The sequence below is a fragment of the Bos grunniens genome, chromosome 4 (assembly GCF_055505025.1).
Source record: "Bos grunniens cultivar Pamir isolate PY7600 chromosome 4, Bosgru_T2T1.0, whole genome shotgun sequence".
NCBI lineage: Eukaryota > Metazoa > Chordata > Mammalia > Artiodactyla > Bovidae > Bos > Bos grunniens.
In genome coordinates this window covers 22587697-22607939 of record NC_141168.1, presented here as the reverse complement: position 1 = coordinate 22607939, position 20243 = coordinate 22587697, and the positions used below count along the sequence as shown (strand labels likewise).

The 20243-nt window shown below is 40.5% G+C and overlaps 1 protein-coding gene across 3 annotated transcripts in view; it reads left to right on the top strand.

The window, feature by feature from the left end:
• Nucleotides 1-20243, top strand: part of EXOC4 (exocyst complex component 4) — an 802504-nt gene that overhangs the window by 674429 nt on the left and 107832 nt on the right. For all 3 annotated transcript variants that reach the window (XM_086395578.1, XM_086395579.1, XM_086395580.1), the window contains one exon: nt 7233-7411. In XM_086395578.1, coding sequence (XP_086251704.1) covers nt 7233-7411 — 179 coding nt within the window. The remainder of the gene's footprint in view (nt 1-7232; nt 7412-20243) is intronic.

The window sequence follows — 20243 nt, the reverse complement described above, 5'->3', positions numbered from 1 at the left end:
AGTTTCCCATCAGGGTCCCCTGTGGTCAGAACCTGGAACACAGCCTGCAGAGAGTCAGCCCCTGACTCCAGATATAGAGCAGAGCAAAAGTGAGGAATGGGTCTTAGGGAAGACAAGCCTAGGGCTTTCAGGGTTCACCCCTTTTTTTCTGTATCTGTTAAAACTTGGTATTTCTGCCTAATACAAGGTTAACAATTCTCATATAAGGGCATACCACCACCATGGGATTCTCCAGGCAAGAATACTGGAGTGGGTAGCCATTCCTTTTCCAGGGGATCTTCCTGACCCAGGGATCAAACCCGGACCTCCTGCATTGCAGGCAGATTCTTTACCATCTGAGTCACCAGGAGCTATTGGTACTATGGCCCTGGAAATACTAAAAGGGGTTCCAGTGAATCTGATGTAGTGCCCTCTGCCTTTATTGCATAGAAGCAACTAAATTTGCCCTTGGCAATTGAGATCAGTCCTTCCAGGCATCAAAGTGACCCCTTTCTCCACCTGTTGTTCAGTAGTGTGAGAAACCTGAAATAGCCAGATGACAGTCTCTCTTTCCCATGTAATTTAGTCATTGTTGTATTTTCTGGTGGAAGCATTCCTTCCTGAGTGCCTCGAGACCAGTTTAGCCCAAAGCTGTGAGAGCAGTAACAGAACCTCCATGCATGGTTTTAATAATGAGAAGAGAGATCATTCCTACTTCTAACCCTTGGGTTTCTAGATCCATATTTTCTTGGGGGAAAATAAAACAGCACTATATATTGGTCTCTAGGTCAAAGTACTCCAGCCTTGTAAAAGTTGTCTCCCAACTGGACCGTAGATGAATCTTGCATCAGCCATTTTCACCCAAGAAGTTTCTTGGCCAGAAACATTGTTGAATAGGATATCGTGATTGCGAATAAGAGCTTGAGTGAATCTCCTGATAATGGTGCTGCTAGAAACACTTCAGTTCAGGAGAGCAATTCCGTGCTCCGTGTGGGTACAGCACTGCCCCCTCCGGGACACAAGGAGTCTGGTGACCTGCTTCTCCATCTGAGCCCGGCTGTGTCTTCCCCTTGCTGTCTTCTGGATCACAGGGGACTTTGGGCAGTGTTTCCTGTTTGTGGGAGAAGTATTCTTACAGCAGAGTCAGCAAAGGGAAGCGTGGTACTAACAGAAGACTTGGAGAATGGAGAGGGTCTGAGCATATATGATATGCGGTCAACTATAGCCTCGATCTGCAAATCGCTTTGAAACTATTTGTGCTATTTCCTTCATAAGCACCATTTAGTCTGCTGAAAGTGTACTTTCTTTTTTTTCCTTCCTAAGATTTCAGGGAAAAAAAACAATTACTTAATGACTAAATGGAGACAGTTTGCGGCATCTTTGGCAAACTTCTCTTAAACAAATTCTTGTCAGCTAGATCTCTTGAAAGATTATGATTGTGTGGTAAGATTGAGTTAAACAGGTTTTACACTCTCGGCAAAATTCTCTTAAATGGATTCTTGTCAGATTCAGGCTCTTTAAAGATTACAATTGTGTGGTAAAATAAAACGTAACAGGTTTAACACTCTTCCTTCAGTTTCTTAGGCTTCTGTGAGTGCGTTGGCCTACTGATGATTAAAGTGACTTCTCAGATAGGGTTCAGTGACTGAACCAGTGAGTGCTGGGTTCTGATGTCTGTTCCTGGGTATGCCAGATAATCTTTGGGCCATAACTGAACACTTCTTACTTCATCTTCTCCAGGTAATGATTTACTCTGCTGCCCATTTCACACAAACATATGTAATACCTTCGTTAAATAATGTGCTTTCATAATAAAAAGAAGATGAAGGCTAAATAAAAATTCAGATCTAGAAAGAGGAAACACTGCTGACCCGGATGCTGGCAGGCAATCATCCTGACAGTGAGACCTCTGAGGCAGACGCTGACCACCATCTTTTTTTTTTTAAACATATTTTTAAAAATTGAAGTATAGTTGATGTACAATGTTTCAGGTGTACAGCAAAGTGATTCAGGTATAGATACAGATGATTCTTAGATTCTTTTCCATCATAGGTTATTTCAAGATACTGAATGTAGTTCCCTATACTATTCAGGAGGTCCTTCTTTATCTATTTTATATACAGTAGTGTGTATCTGCTAATCCCAAATTCCTGATTTATCCCCACCCCCTTTCCCTTTTGGTAACCATAAATTTATTTTCTATGTCTGTGTGTCTCTCTGTTATGTAAATAAGTTCATTTGTATTACTTTTATAAGTGATACTTTATGATGTTTGTCTTTCTGACTTACTCAGTATGATAATCTCTAGAGCCATCCATGTTGCTGCAATTGGCTGTATTTTACTTTTTTATGGCTGAGTAAGATTCATATATAGATATACACGCCACATCTTCCTCATCCATTCCGCGGTTGGTGGACACTTAGGTTGTTGCCATGTCTTGGCTATTGTAAATTCTACCGCTAAGAACATTGGGGTGCGTGTACCTTTTCGAATACACAAATAGAGTTTTGTCTGGATATGTTCCCAGGTGTGGGATTATTAGATCATATGATATGTCTATTTTTTTTTTTAAGGAACCTGCAAACTGTTCTCCACAGTGGCTGCACCAAATTACATTCCCACCTACAGTGTGGAAAGGATCCCTACTGACTGCAGGCTGAGCAGGCCTGGAGCCACGGTCCAAACCAGACTTGAGACCAACCAAACTTGCCTTCACTTTGGCTCAAATAACTGCAGTACCCAAATACTCTAATTTTCCAGGCTAAAATGCTTGGTGCATCCGTTTGAAAGGTTTTTCTCACTTGTAGGGTTTTCAGTTTTTCGTTCTTAATTATAAAGTAAATGTGTCCTTTGGAGAAAGTATAGAAAATACAGAGAAGCACACAGCATAATCGAGTCATGCAACATTTTGACTGATACATATCCAATCTTATTTCGGTTCACATAGATACATAATTCTGTTCCTTTTATATATACAATGCATACAGTTTTATAACAGTTTATTTTACTCATTTGCATATTATGGCTAAAAGTATGCAGTATCAAGCTTTTTTCTGTGGTACCATGTATTAATAACTTTTTTTTTTGATAATTTCTAATGATTGCATAGTTTTCCATAGTGTGGATATGCCGTAATTTATTTAATAAATTAGAGGGTATAGGAAAAAAAATCTGTAGTTGAGCAGCTAGAGCCATCCCCTTAAGGTTATTGTAACACGTAAAAACCGTCCACCAGACTCTTGGACACACACGAATCCTCGAAGGTATGATTTTTCGTGCGAAATGGCTCTAGCTGTCAATCATTTATTCTCCATGTCATGGTTGTGGTGCTCTCTCCAGGTTGTTAGGGGGTGATTATGGATTCCTGTCAAATGAGATGTCTACTATGTATTCAACACGAGGCAGTTTGTATTTTTCTCCGTCTATTGCTTTCCCGTCGGAGGGAGTTAAGCAAATCTGTGAGCCAAAGGGGAATGGGATAGGTGTCGAGTGCTGGCAGTGCGCAGCAGACATGCCCTAAACCCAGAGATCCCCAGATAAGAAGATTAGACTGCTACATAAATACATTTGTCTTGATTGTCACTTTCCACCCAGGGTTACACCTACATGCATAAAAATGGCTCCAAGCCTATTTTTTCAAAGCCAGTTTGCCTCCCTTGTTGCTTTTTAACCACCCAGCTCAGAGGCATTTTTTTGTGTGTTATATCTATCAAAGATGATTAAGGGACTGAGAGAGTTGATGTAGAAGGATGGATTGAGAAAACTAAATATTTACAGCTTGACTGAGTGACAGCCAAGGGGTAGATATTATGACTGTCTGCTGGGCTCAAATCATGGAGGAGATACTGTTTTGCCTTCCCCAGTAACTCGATTGTAGGGATATCTAAATTCAGGGAAAGTTTTCTGCAGATGACATCACTTATGCTAATTAGATAATTGTGTCAGTTGAAATTACATTTCACTGCTAGTAGCAGAAACTTGCAATAGCAGTGGCTTAGACAAATAAGGTTTCATTTTCTCTCCTATTATAACACGAAGCCCAGAAATGTATCATCTGGGGCTGCATGGCAGTTCAATGATGTCATTGGTGCCTCTGTGTCCTCCTGCCTTTGCTCTGTTATTCCCAGGGTGGTTTTCATACTCAAGGTCACCTGCTATTTGAAGAAGAGCTACTGCAGCTTCACTCTTCACGGCTGCACTCAGAAAGAGGGAGGCAAAAGAAATCCCTGCCATTAAGACTGCTTGGAAGAACTTTCTCAGAAGCCCATTTCCTGATCCCAATTTATGTCTCATTGACCGCCACATCCACAAGAGAGGCTGGGAAAGTGAGCAGGGTTTTGGTTTGGTTTGTTTTGATTTTACATTGGGGACGTTGCTTCCTGCAGTCAAGATCCTTTGACCGAGAAGGTGTGGCAGCCTGGCGGTCTAGTAGGCAGCTGGTGGTTTCTGTCACAGTGACTTACCTCTTCAAGATTCTGAGAAGTCTGGACTCTGAGACATGGCAACATTTGCTATGATGTTACAAGGTTCCATTTGTAAAACTAGCCCTTGCTATCTAATTTATTTACTTCTGATCACTCATCTATTTCAATTTATTCATCACAGCATACCCTGGGTTGACAGTAAATAAACCCGTGATCTCAACAGACTTAAGAATAATAATGACTACAGCTTATTAGCTTTCATCCAGTTCCATGCACTGTGTTATGCATTTAACTTTACCTGAATGATTTGCTTCAAAATATTCCAAGGGGGATGGAGAGTAGATCTGAATAAATGAAACAGTACTCACCATGTGAAAGTGAGAGTGTTAGTAACTCAGTCGTGTCCGACTCTTTGCAATCCTATGGACTGTAGCCTGCCAGGCTCCTCTGTCCATGGGATTCTCCAGCAAGAATACTAGAGTGGGCAGCCATTCCCTTCTCCAGGGGGTCTTCCCAACCCAGGAATCCAACTGGTGTCTCCTGCATTGCTGGCAGATACTTTACCATCAGAGCCACCAGGAACCACCATGGGTTGCTAGTAATTAAAGCTGAGCAATGGCTACAGGGGAGGTGATTATATATATGCTTTGCTCTACTTTGTAATAATGGAAAATTTCCCAGTGAAGATCTTTAAATCACTTCATCAGCTTCTTACATTATTTCGTATGAGGGCAGTACTATTAGCCCTAGCTAACAGTGCTCAGGGCAGTTAAGCAGCATCACACAGCAAGTGAGTGGCAGTTTGAGGACTCAGACCCAGGTTTGCCTGACTTAGAAACCTGTGCTGTAACCCTTATTATTCAAAGAGAGTGTGTCTCCCAGGTAAGGAAACTGAAACTTATTAGAACTTCAGACTTCTGAGTCCCATCAAGACCTATTACATGACCCTGACGTTTCTTTTGTGTGCCTACCCAAAGTTCCCATGCTCTGTCCACAGCAGTGTTATTGCCTCCGTAGCCACTGCTTACCCAACTCAATCAACTGTGACTTTTCCTTAAAAAAATACAGCCCTCTTTTAGGGAGAGGACATAGGTACACCTGTGACTGATTCATGTTGATGTTTGGCAGAAACCAACACAATACTATAAAGCAATTACCCTTCAATTACAAATAAATTAATTTTAAAAAGTTACCCTCCTTTGAAACAAGAAGTCTTATCATGAGCCACTCTTTGGTAGCATTTAATAACAATTTAATAAGCATTTAATTCAGAGCAGTTACTTCTTTCAACGTTGAGCGTCCGCCTTTAGTGCTGGGAGCGTCCGCCTTTAGTGCTGGGCACTGCATGCCTGTATGTCAATTAAGCATGGTTCTGACCATATTGTCAGCTGCTAATAATCACTGCTTGCTTGAAACTTACTTTGGTTTGTTCTTAAGTAATACTCTTGCTTCTGTTCACTTAAGGTATTGTGAGTTTTAAACACTTTGGGGCTTATAGAAAACTCCAGACACCTGTTCTTCTCACCATCTCTATTTACCTGTGTGTACCTTTTCCAAAAAGAAATTTTTTTCCATAACATTTTCAGTCATCTTGTATCATTTCAGCCATGTTTTTGAAAGAAAGAGAAATATGGGTTAGTTTTTATGTATCATGCAGCTGAAACACTTAACCGTATGAGCCTCCATCCCTCCTTTTGTACAGTGGCTGAGTCACTTCCAATGTCATTCTTCTTTAACCTCATGTAACTTGATTTTTCAACCCATCCCCTCCCCCCACAAGAAAACCACAGAAACATTTTGAAGACACTGGACTGTATAGGAAATGCGCTTGATTATATTTTCCAGCCAGTTAAAGGATCCCTCACTGATTTGTACTGGTTTCTCTATCCAAATAGTGAATGCCTTGATGTTTTATAGCTTCCTTGCCTCCAATCCTTTTTAGAACAAGGAGAAGATTCTTGAGAGTCCCTTGGAAAGCAAGGAGATCAAATTAGTCAATCCTAAAGGAAATCAACCCTGAATATTCATTGGAAGGACAGATGCTGAAGCTGAAACTCCATTACTTGGACCACCTGCTGCAAAGAGCCAACTCATTGGAAAAGACCCTGATGCTGGGAAAGATTGAAGGCAGGAGGACAAAAGGATGACAGAGGATGAGATGCTTGGATGGCATCACTGACTCAAGGGAGATGAGTTTGAGCGAGCTCTGGGAGATGTTGAAGGACAGGGAAGCCTGGCGTGCTGCAGTCCATGGGGCTGCAAAGAGTCGGACACGACTGAGTGACTGAGCAACAAGCACAAAATGAATCAATGAATAAGGCCTGTCATCCATTTCAACTATAATCTACTTTCTTAAAGAGATTGGACCCTCTTTGCTTTTGAACAGCTTAAAACATTTTCTAGCTGCCAAGTTAATATGGCTGTTTCATATATTATAATCACCTTCAAACCATGTATATACTTAACACCCTAAGCTATTATTCAGCTTTCATAGCAGAAGAGGCAAGAGGAAAACCTACAAAAGGGCAGGTGTTGAAGCCATCCTCAAGGACTGTCACTGTATAATCAGGCCCACCCTGGTTGGAGTACAAGCATCAGGGTCTTCGTTCTTCCAATAACTCTTTCTCTTACAACAGGAGAAAGTATATGCATATGATAATGCCAGTATATGTATATTATGATGTTCTGACAAAACAGAATGTAGGAAAAACAGCATGCTATAAGATAGTGATGATAACAACCATCTTTGCTAGACAAGCATTAGAAAGTCTTGTCCCCTCTGTCTTTTCCAGACTGTAAGTAAAATGTGCTTCTGATTTGTTGTGCAGGGCAGCATTTGGCAAGGAGTCAGAAGTTCTTATTGGGAACCTGGGTGATAAATTAATCCCTCCACAAGACATCCTCTGTGACGTCAGCGACCTCAAAGCCTTGGCCAACATGCACGAGAGCTTGGAATGGTTAGCAGGCCGAACAAAGTCAGCTTTCTCCAGTCTTTCTACGTCCCAGAGTAAGTATTGGTGGGGTGGATCTTGTGGGGACAGCTGAGAAACTAGGCTGAGTACATTCATTTGAAATGAGAGAGTGTCTACACGTCTCTGTATGGGCACATGTCCAAACTGTCAGAAGATCCGTGCAAGGATTCTTCTTGTGCTGAGCCTCTGGTACTTTGTGGTTCTGTGAAATGAAGAAATCTTGACTTCTGTGTGTTAGGGCATGGGAAGTCAAAAAAGGTCCATGTTAGCATAGCTTGACATTAAACCTTAGAAACCCAGAATCATGTAAGATAGAAACACCATGTCTCAAGAACAGAAAGCAGTATATTTTGTCCTCCTTATGATTTCTCAAGGGTAGAAACTGTGTCTCGGAGCTCAAAGTTGTGTATTTGGTTGATGTTTTCATTTTAATTGATAGAAAAAAAATGAAAAGTATCTAAAAAGACAATTATATTGATAGAAATGCTTAAGGTGCTAGAAAACAATGAGAAAAACAGTTATTCTAGATAAGAGATGGCTGAAAGATAACCTCATTATACATTTCAGGGGAATTAAGGCATAGGGTCTGAAGTGAAAATAGGAAACCTGTTTTTCTATCAAGGAGCAATGATCAGTTATTTCAAAATAATTTCGAAACTTTGGGACACAAAATTTATTCATTAAGTATAACATAAATACTTTTTAAAAGCATTAGTTAAGAAGTGTTAAACAGTTAAAATAAAGGCAAAGAAAAAACGATAATGCAGAAGGAATAAAGGAGATGGCAGATTTGAACGCATGAATGGAGGGACAAAAAACAGGATAGAAAATAGCAAAATAACAGCAAGAACATGAAAGAAACTAAATCAGCTCTGAAGTTAATATTAGACTGAACTGTTAGAAGATTATTAAAGGAAAAGCTTATATTATTTGGACTGTGAACTTCAAAGACAGTTATTTTTTATCACTGTCTCTTGAAAAGTTATTATTACTTGATGAACCATGATTTCCAGACCCAAGAGGGAGAAGATGTGGATGAAATAAACTAGAGTAAATTATTTCCTGAAACACGAGTCTCAAGGGCAGAGTCTAGGAGACTTTTGAATGCTCACTACTTATGATCTCCCGCAGGTTGTGTAGCTGTCCTGGGGGTCAGCAGGGGGTGAGAAAGAAGGATGGAAGGGAGGGGGCTTTTGATGTTAGGTATTCTGCTTTAGAAATCTCATTAAAATACTGCTCTTTGATAATATTTTTATTTTTATACTTTTATTATAGAAAATATTGCTTTTAGCTGATAATAAAATTGTACGTGTTTACTCTTAGAAATATATTCATCTACTATGGATAGCTTGGGTGCAGTATCAGTCTGAGCAGACTCTGCCTAAGTGGATACCCTTGAGAGGCTTTCAACTTTATGATCCCTTCAGATCAGGGAACCTGTCACGAGTAGTAGTTGAAATTAGCCATTTTATCTCCCAGACTCACCTCACTCCACCACCAACAACAACAAAAAAACCAGGGAGGAGCTGACTTTCCCTTTTGTTCCTTGCAAAATAAACAGCTCTGAAGAGGAACCCGATGCTTCCCATCCCAGTTTCCTTTGACTCTTGAAACGTAGGGCTGCTTGGGCTGGTGTGTTAGTGATAACTGGAAGGAGTCCTCTCGTTTGGTGGGTCATCCAAGTCTAATATTTAATAATGCAGTCTCTTACTTTGGCAGCACAGCAGTCCAGATTTCTATTCTAAAAGGGTTCCACAAGGCAAAATAGGTTCCACACAGCCTCTACAGCAAGCCACCGAGTGATCCACTCAGGCTAACCTGGCTTCAACTATTCTCAAAAAGGGAAAGACATGCTCTCAGAGTTATGCTCAACTCTGTAATTGCACCATTTCGCTGTTGTGTTCATGTCACTAAGAGTCCCTGGTACAGTTGATGTCTAATTCATGCCTTCTATCATCTCTGGTTTTCTGACAAAGATCTCTCGTACCACGCCCGTTAATACCTCTCGTATGCTCAATTCCATTTTATAATATAAGTTGTACCCTCTCGGTTCCTTTCAGGGTGATTATTCCACCCAGTGAGTGATTTAAGTGACTGTCAGCATTTTGACGATCAGCGCAAAACCCGAGTGAACTGTAATCACTAGTTATGTTGTCTTTGTTAAAACAAAGCATCAAGCAAGCCTGGTTTGTTCTGTTAGCAACATGCCTCGCTCACCCACACTCGTCTAGTCTTCGAATTCCCAGCAGAGATGCCCATTGCTGTTTATAATTTGAACAAAGCAGGGGATTCTCTGATAATGGGTTACTTTGATTGTTCCATGTCAGTGTGACTTTAGAAGGGGAATCAGGAACAGCTCTTTATATTCTTTTGAAAAGTGAACCACATGATTACCTCAACAAAAGTATTGCCCAGTCTGGAGACTCGATAGCATGAGGAAAATGCCAGCCCTTTGTCTAGCATTCCCAGAGACTCAGGTGGGGGAAAGTCAAGAAAAGAAGTATAGAAGTTTATTTTTTGTCCACATCTGTTCAACTATTTTGGATGATAATACTGTGCCTTATTATAATTAAGGTACATGGAGAAAGTTTGCAGAAAATTATTTTCATAGTAAAAAACAATCTCTTTAGATACTACAACAGGATTCTCCTCCTGTTCAATATAAAGACATGAAATATGTCAAGTAGAGGAGAATGGCAGAGCATGGCTGGCCATGTGCCCAGAGAATAAGAGTTGACCCTTTTTTCAAAGATGGGTTTTCCGTCTCTTCTACTATTTTGTTTTCCTTACACTTAGGAGAGTCGCCTTATCTCATGTAGATCCTAACTGCACCAAAGACACTGCTCCTTTTTCATCCCTCCACAGTCCTTTGTTCCTGCTCCATTTCTCCCAGTACTCTCCTGCTCAGTCTTCCTTCAACGTATTCTACTTAAAATTCTTTGTGTTGAGTGCTCAGTTACTTCAGTCGTGTCTGACTTTTTGTGACCCCATGGACCGTAGCCCACCAGGCTCCTCTGTCCGTGGGATTTCCCAGGCAAGAAGACTGGAGTGGATTGCCATTCCCTCCTCCAGGGCATCTTCCCGACCCAGGGATCAAACCCATGTTTCCTGCATCTTCTGCATTGCAGGCAGATTCTTTCCTACTGAGCCACCTGGGAAGCCTGGTGACAGTCACAGCCCAATTAAAGGACCAAAAAAATTCTTTGATTTATAAAACCAGTAAATCAAAGGCTTCAGATGTGGCTGAACGCAGAGGTTCACAAGATAACAGGACATAACAGACCTGTTTACACGCCTGCGCCCTCTCTCTCCCCCATTCTTTATTTTTGCTGTATTCCTTTATTTCATCTCAGGGAAGACCTTTTCATATAGTAACATTCTTGGCCACCAGCAGCCCCAAGATTATTTGATCCCAGACAGAAAGAGCATTTTTACTAAGAGCTCGTGAAGCCGTCCTAAAGAAGACTTGGATTGACCTAACTTGGCCTCCGCTCGTGGGTCTCTCAGTCTCTCCGTGTATACGCCTTGGTTTCTAACTCTCTATCCCCCTACTTACGGCTCAGTCTCCCACTCCCACTCCTAGAATCTCTGTGTTCAGGATCTGTTTTTAACAAATATGCTTCCAGTGCAAGGAAGTTGAGCAGGACCATATTTAGTGTTGGACATTCAGGATCTAGATTTATAGGTACCTCCCGTCATTGATCAGAGTTTCAACTTTGTAGTCAAGGCACAGACTATCTGTCCTCTGTAATAGCTGCTGTTTGTAAGAATACTAAATAAAAAGTCTGAAATTAACTTTAAGAAAATTCTCAGCAAAATGTGACCTACATAGAAATTGTTAAAGTGCATTCAATTGAAACACTAATGATTTTCTTTTGTATTTTATCCCTGTGTTTTAAGGAGGTGTTGCTTTTAAAAATAGAGTACAGAGAACTTGAAGGGGGCTCCAGGGCTTATTTTCACTGCCTTGCTTCCTCAGGGGTCCCTTCTTCCTTTCTTGATTCTGCAAAAATCTCCAGGATTAGAGAATCTACAACTTCTTGATTATATAGTCTGCTCTTTAAGTAACCTTACCATTGAGGAGGTCATCTAGTTTTTATTAACCTCCCTTTGCTTCAGTCTAAACCTCTTTCTTCTGTCCTATGCCTCAGAAATTAAATGTTGAATATTTTTTCTATAAAATAATGTGCCTGAAAACATTTCCCTGGCCTCTACCTGCCCATCCCTGGATGTTAAAGACTTTTGGCCTGAGGCTGCCAGTGTCTCAGTCCAGAACAACCAAGCTGGACTCAGGCTCCTGGCAGCATTAGGAGCCCAGATCAGCCTCTCAGATGGTGGTTTAATTGTTAGCCTTTCTGAATTCGGCTGATATTGAAAGTTCGTTCGACCCCAGGTTTATCTTGCTCTGGCTCCCTCAGCTTCCATTACCGTGGTTCTTGTTGTGCCCACGTACATGGATAATAAAAAGGCATACCATAATCTCTTTTTTTTTTTGAGAAACCACAGGGTCAAATAAATCTCATAACTTTGTTTCCCAGAATTGGCTCATGAATTACAGTACTAGCTATGCAGTTATACTGTTTTTTTCAATTGCATTAAGAAATGTGTAGCATCAGATACACCATCTTAACCGGTTTTAAGTGTACAGGTCAGTAGAGTTGTGTTCACAGTGTGTTTATTACTTCGCATCAGGTTTCTGAAACTTTTCCGCCTCACAGAACTGAAACCCTATACCCCTCAACACCCGATTTCCCCCTCTCCCCCAGCCCCTGATGTAACCACTGTCTACTTTCTATTTCTATGAGTTTGACTACTATTTTTCAAATTTTTTTTATGCAACTTTTTTTTTTTTTTTTTGCAACCACGTGACATGTAGGATCTTAGTTCACCAACCAGTGATCAAACCCACACCCCCTGCAGTGGAAGCCCAGAGTCTTAACCACCAGACCACCAGGAAAGTCCCAAGGTTGACTACTTTAGATGCCCCCATATAAGTGGAGGGGGCTTCCCTGGTGGCGCAGTGGTTAAGAACCCACCTGCCAATGCAGGAGATGAATGTTCAACCCCTGGGTCGGGAAGATCCCCTGTAGAAGGAAATGGCAATCCACTCCACTGTTAGTATTCTTGCCTGGGAAGTCCCATGGACAGAGAAGCCTGGTGGGCTACAGTCCATGGAGTTGCAAAAGAGTGTGACATGACTTAGTGACTATAAACAATAACAATATAAATGGAATTATACAGTATTTGTATTTTTGTGACTGTCTCATTTCACAGTGTCCTCAAAGTGTATCTGTATTATAGCAAATGACCGAATTCCCTTTTTTTTTAATGGCTGAATAATATTCTGTTTTATGGATATACTGCATTTTCTTTATCCAGACATCTCTCAGTGGGTATTTATATTTCATCCATCTCTTGGTTATTGTGACTATTCCCACAGTGACACAGAAGGGTGCCAATAATACTTCTTTCTTAGAATGTGCTGGGAGAAATATCAATAACCTTAGATATGCAGATGACACCACCCTTATGGCAGAAAGTGAAGAGGAACTCAAAAGCCTCTTGATGAAAGTGAAAGTGGAGAGTGAAAAAGCTGGCTTAAAGCTCAACATTCAGAAAATGAAGATCATGGCATCCGGTCCCATCGTTTCATGGGAATTAGATGGGGAAACAGTGGAAACAGTGTCAGACTTTATTTTTCTGGGCTCCAAAATCACTGCAGATGGTGACTGCAGCCATGAAATTAAAAGACGCTTACTCCTTGGAAGGAAAGTTATGACCAACCTAGATAGCATATTCAAAAGCAGAGACATTATTTTGCCAACAAAAGTTCGTCTAGTCAAGGCTATGGTTTTTCCTGTGGTCATGTATGGATGTGAGAGTTGGACTGTGAAGAAAGCTGAGCGCCAAAGAATTGATGCTTTTGAACTGTGGTGTTGGAGAAGACTCTTGAGAGTCCCTTGGACTGCAAGGAGATCCAACCAGTCCATTCTGAAGGAGATCAGCCCTGGGATTTCTTTGGAAGGAATGATGCTAAAGCTGAAGCTCCAGTACTTTGGCCACCTCATGCGAAGAGTTGACTCATTGGAAAAGACCCTGATGCTGAGAGGGATTGGGGGCAGGAGGAGAAGGGGACGACAGACGATGAGATGGCTGGATGTCATCACTGACTCTATGGACGTGAGTCTGAGTGAACTCCGGGAGTTGGTGATGGACAGGGAGGCCTGGCATGCTGCAATTCATGGGGTCGCAAAGAGTTGGACACGACTGAGCGACTGATCTGATCTGATCTGATAAAAATCATCTGGTCTAACTCAGATGTTTTGCACATAAGGAAATTAAGGTTTCAAAATGATCACTCTGCACATCTCTACCTGAACTCCAATGGAAACAAGTCCTCAAATTGCCAGTTTAACTTTCTTCCACATCATTGTCTTGACCATGACCGAGATTAAGTACTAGAAGTGATAGCACTTCATACCATATTCCTCCTAAACCACCAGGAAGGTCACCTTTTTTTTGGTTTAATGAAAGCAATTAAATGCCTACAGTTAACTTGTCATCATTTCTGATCATCATTGTCTTTTATGTAACCAGACTTCCTGTGCTTTAAATATGTTGGATATTGCACATACCGCTTTCTGAATTTTATCTTAGTTATAATAAAATAGTTTTTCTCCCTCTTTTTAATTGTTCTACAAGTATTTTCTAAGTTAGAAACGCCACCTGTCTTGTTATTATATTCAGTTCAGTTCAGTTGCTCAATCATGTCCGACTCTTTGTGACCCCATGGGCTGCAGCATGCGAGGCTTCCTTGTCCATCACCAACTTCCAGAGTTTGCTCAAACTCATGTCCAAGTCAGTGATGTCATCCAAGCATCTCATCCTCTGTCATCCTCTTCTCCTCCTGCCTTCAATCTTTCCCAGCATCAGGGTCTTTTCCAATGAGTTGGTTCTTCTAATCAGGTGACCAAAGTATTGGAGTTTCAGCTTCAGTATCAATCCTTCCAATGAACACGCAGGACTGATCTCCTTTAGGATGGACTGGTTGGATCTCCTTGCAGTCCAAGGGACTCTCAAGAGTCTTCTCCAACACAACAGTTCAAAAGCGTCAATTCTTCGGTGCTCAGCTTTCTTTATAGTCCATCTCTCACATCCATACTTGACTACTGGAAAAACCATAGCGTTGACTAGACAGACCTTTGTCAGCAAAGTAATGTCTCTACTTTTTATTATGCTATCTAGGTTGGTCATAGCTTTTCTTCCAAGGAGCAAGCATCTTTTGATTTCATGGCTGCAGTCACCATCTGCACTGACTTTGGAGCCCAAGAAAATAAAGTCTGTCACTGTTTCCATTGTTTCCCCTTCTATTTGCCATGAAGTGATGAGACCAGATGCCTTGATCTTAGTTTTTTGAAAGTTGAGTTTTAAGTCAGCTTTTTACTTTCCTCTTCCTTTCATCAAGAGGCTTTTTAGTTCCTCTTCACTTTCTGCCATAAGGGTGGTATCATCTACATATCTGAGGTTATTGATATTTCTCCCGGCAATCTTGATTCCAGTTCATGCTTCTTCCAGCCCAGCATTTCGCATGATGTACTCTGCATATGTTAAATAAGCAGGATGACAATATGCAGCCTTGACGTACTCCTTTCCCAATTTGGAACCAGTCCATTATTCCATGTCCAGTTGTAACTGTTGCTTCCTGACCTGCATATATATTTCTCAGGAGGCAGGTAAGATGGTCCCATCTTTTTAAGAATTTTCCATAGTTTGTTGTGGTCCACAAAGTCAAAGGCTTTAGCGTAGTCCATAAAGCAGAAGTAGATGTTTTTTCTGGAACTCTCTTGCTTTTTTGATGATCCAACGGATGTTATCAATTTGATCTCTGGTTCCTCTGCCTTTTCTAAATCCAGCTTGAACATCTGGAAGTTCTTGGTTCATGTACTATTGAAGCCTGGCTTGGAGAATTTTGAGCATTGCTTTGCTAACGTGTGAGATGAGTGCAATTTTGCAGTAGTTTGAACATTCTTTGGCATTGCCTTTCTTTGGGATTGGAATGAACACTGACCTTTTCCGGTCCTGTGGCCACTGCTGAGTTTTCTAAATTTGCTGGTATGTTGAGTGCAACACTTTAACAGCATCATCTTTTAAGGTTTGAAATAGTGTGTTACAGAATATATTCTAGCTACTGTACTTCCCTATACAGCAGCCACTAATCTTGTGTAGTTATTTATATTGAAATTAATTAGGATTAACTAAAATATATAATTCATTTGCTTCGGTATACTAGCCACATTTCAGATATTCAGTGAGTACTCTCGTGAACATGGCAGTTATACCACGTTTCCATCTTCACAGAAGGTTCTGTTAGTGTTACAGCTCATCACTTAGGTCACTGTTGATGAAGGTCTAAAATCCTGCCAGTCCATACAGCTGGCTTTACGAAACTTACTTGAAATGTCCTCTTAGTTATATCAAGACATCATAAATACTTCAATTGTCCAGTCTCCAAATCTCCTGCAGAGAAGTATGTTTTAGGCCCAGCATTTTCTAAAACTCTTGTGTTGATACTATAGGCAAGAGAGTTTAGTGACCAAATACACTTGAGAAACATTAAAGAACATTAAATATAGTTCCTGCATACAGTAAAACTGTTCAAACCTTAGTATGTTAACGAGGGACTTCCCTGGGTCCAGAAGTTAAGACGTCACCTTCCAGTGCAGAGAATGCAAGTTCGGTCCCTGGTCAGGGAGCTAAGATCCTACATACTCCATGGCCAAAAACCCAAAGCATAATATAGAAGCAATATTATAACCAATTCAATAAAGACTTTTTTAAACGGTCTAAAAAAATTCTTTTAAAAAATATGTTAATGGAGTAATTACGACAGGGCAGTGTTTCCCAGACTTCTTTATTGATGGAATTCTCTCACTCCAGAGCATCTTACAGGACTTTACTGCTCTATTTATATAATTTGTTCAGAGTCTTTTTATTTCTCCCAACATAATCAGGCACAAGACAGGACATACATTTCCCTGTTGCAGGCGTGCAATTTCATAATATTGGCAGATCTGCACAGTATCAGATGACTTCTGTGGCAATTTGGTTATTTTGTTATTTGATTTGATTATCTTTAGAAATGTTCAGGCCAACCAATATGAAATGACTATGGCTTCCTTTTTGCTTGTTTCAAACCTGACTGCTCTCCAATCATTACACGTCTCTCATGATTCCCAAGAGATTTCAGCTGCTAATGTATTGTGTTGGCCAAAAAGTTCATTAGAATTTTTCCATAAGGTGCTATAGAAAATCCCAAAGGAACTTTTTGGCCAGCCCAGTGATTGCACACTTCAATTCACTGATGAATGCTAATATATCCATTGTGGGACTTCAGAGATTTATTTTTAAGAGAAATTCTAATTTAGAATACTTTTAGATTATACTTGCAAAGACAGTGCAGATTTCCTGTGTATCTCATACCCAGTTTTCCTAATTGTTAACATCTTAAATTTGTCACAACTGATAAACCAATATTAATCCATTATCATTCATTAAGGTCTATATTCATATTACCTTGTTTTTTATCTAAAGGCCTTTTTCTGTTCCAGGATCTCATCTAGGGTATCATAATACATATAATCATAATCTCTTTAGACTGTGACATTTTCCTAGTCTTTTCTTGATTTTGATGATCTTGACAGTTTAGAGGAATACTGGTCAGATTTTTTGCAGAATGTCCTTCAATACGGATTTGTCTAATCTCTTTTCATGATTACATTGGGCTTGTAGGTTTGGGAAGGAAAAGCACAAAGATAAAACCATTCTCATCACATCTATCAAGGCAAACTTCTATCAGTGTGACTTATCGCTGGTGATGTTCTAGGATTGATTTTTATGCCTCCAATTCATATGGTCCCCTCTAGACTGCTCCTTCTGAATTCTAGATTGACTTTCCACTTTCCCACCACAAATTGCTTTTGTCTATCTTTCTAGTGATGAATTTTTTTTTTTAACATGATGAATGCATCTATTATAAGCCCAGTGTTTGGACAAGTTGAATAGCTTGCTTAAAAAAATAGTTGTCCACCTTAAACAGTTATGCAGTTGATAGATTATAATCTTGTGGATCTGAAAACCTTTATACAGAAGATGTTTTTTCTTCCTCTGAGCCACTCAGTTAGGGTCTTTAAGTACTTCTTAGTTGCCGTGTGTACTAAACAATCTGTAGTAAATGTGTACAATCATATTAATTTCAGACAAGGCCATGCTGAGATTAAACTGCTCTCTGAATTTTTCTTCACCAAAAATAGTTTTATTTTAGCTCATTTACATTAGGTCCTTCTAATATGCATTGTTGACTCAAAACTCATTTGTAAGTGAAAGTTATTTCCTGAAAAATATCCTTTTAGAGTAGCAGTTCTCAAAGTTAGCTGCATGTCAATTATAATCAGTTGGGGAGTTTTAAAAAATACTCATCAACACAACATTATAAAGCAATTAGTCTCCAATTAAAAAAGAAATTTAAAAGGTTGTCAAAATGCAACATCGCCTCTTCCCCCAAAAAAATAGTGATGCTGGGCCCTGCTCCAGATTTTCATTTAATTTGTGCCAAAATGTGGCCTGGGGATCCTTAAAACATTCAAATCAGGGGTTGAGAACCACTATTGTAAGGGATTGGTTCTCAACCTTGACTTGTATTAAGATGACTTATAGAGTTTCCAGTCACATTCTCTGGGGGACATGCTCAGAGTACCAAGCTTTTAACAATCATCTCAGGCAATTTTGGCTTCCCTGGTGGCTCAGATGGTAAAACAATCTGCCTGCAATGCAGAAGACCCAGGTTCAATCCCTGGGTTGGAAAGATCCCCTGGAGAAGGAAATGGCAACCCACTCCAATATGCTTGCCTGGAGAATCCCATAGACAGAGGAGTCTGGCGGGCTACAGTCCATGGGGTCACAAAAATTTGGACATGACTGAGTGCTGAAGAATTGATGCTTTTAAACTGTGGTGTTGGAGAAAACTCTTGAGAGTCCCTTGGACCGCAAGAGATCCAACCAGTCCATCCTAAAGGAGATCAGTCCTGAGTGTTCATTGGAAGGACTGATGTTGAAGCCAAAACTCCAGTACTTTGGCCACCTGATGCAAAGAGCTGACTCATTTGAAAAGACCCTGATGCTGGGAAAGATTGAAGGCAGGAGGAGAAGGGGACGACAGAGGATGAGATGGTTGGATGGCATCACCAACTCAATGGACATGAGTTTGAGTAGACTCTGGGAGTTGGTGGTGGACAGGAAGGCCTGGCGTGCTGCAGTCAAGGACATGACTGAGTGACTGGACTGAACTGAGCAACCAATACACTGAGGCAATTTCAACAAATAGCCAAGGTGGAGAGCCACTGATTTTTGATCTGAAATTCCTCCAAAATTTCTTCTTGGAGTAGCTCTTCTTTTTGGGAAATACTCTATAGTTATTTTGCCAGGTCTGGTCTCAAAAGTTTGGGGTTAGCACGACTTCCCTTTTTACAGACAAGAACACCAGGCTCAGAGTGTGGCACAGAAGCAGGACAGCCGCCCACTTCTGCTCAGCAGTCCCTAGTCACCCCAGCTGTTTCCCCACACCTGATTAAAGATAGAAATCTTCCTCTTCCCTTCTTCAAATCAGTTAAATGAGAAGGGCACAGGAATCAGTGCCTCTCTTAACACAAAAGGCTGTGATTGCCAAACCAATTGAATGAATGTGGAAGTGTTTACAAGTGAATTATATCATTGCAAATGAAGATGGACAAGGTCCAAGTGTCTATACACCCCCATCCCTCAAACACATGGTTTTGTGGCAAACCAGGGGGTCTTTGTGCACTGCTATGATTTAACATTTTCTAGGAGATGGAATAGGAATTGAATATGAATAGAGCTTGCTGTCATGGGCTTTTTCGGCCTTAATGGCAAACAAAAGATAAAATCCAGGCTCCCCCTCCCCTTGCTGTTTGGTTTTCTGCCTTGACACAAATGAGAATAAAAACGTCCCTAGCCAAGATCTCATGGGACATTGTCCTGGTTCAGCTTCGCTTCTGTCAAATCATTAAGCCAGAGTTTTCCTGTCATGATTTCATCTGATTATTTTTAATTAAAACTCCGTGCATGGTAATTTCTCTCCTGCTCCGGTATTTACAAGTTTCAAATATTTGTAGACTGTTATCAGACCAGCTCCTCCTCAGCAGTTGCTTAGCCTAACTCTACACATTTAGTTTCTCAAATCGTCTTTTTGAGGTTGGGCTTTCTCTGCCATAATCATTTTTTGGTCTCATTAGCTGTCGTTTTCTTCAGCCAGCTCTCATTCTGTGGTTTCATCATTCCTCTTCCTCTTTTGGTGACAACTTCCAAATTCATTGTCATTGGCTGGGTTCACGAGTATACTGTTTACTGGGAAAATTGCACTAACCCCGGAAGTATACCTCATTCAGGAGTTTGCCACCTTCTGCCCAATTCAGAATTTGTTTTGATCTTATCTATTAATAATTGATACAACTTCTACTTTTGTGTGAGCCTTGAAATATTTGGAACTGTCCAAATATACTCCCAGTATACTTGGGACATGCCCAATATACTTGGTCTATGTTTTACCAGTTTCTAAACCAATCATATGTTTTGCAGGAATAGAAACGCTAAACAGTCATTTTATGATGATTCAGCTTTGTTCATTTTCAGCCTTAATTGTACTCTGTTGTTCCTTAAAAGTTGATTGAAATTTATTTTAATGAAGAAAGAATTGTGTGCAAAGTCCCTGTGCTGAGGGTGTTCACATCATGTTAGGAGTTTTCTGAGACCGTATTGTTACAAACAGTGGAGATGCTGGTAATTCTGTCACTT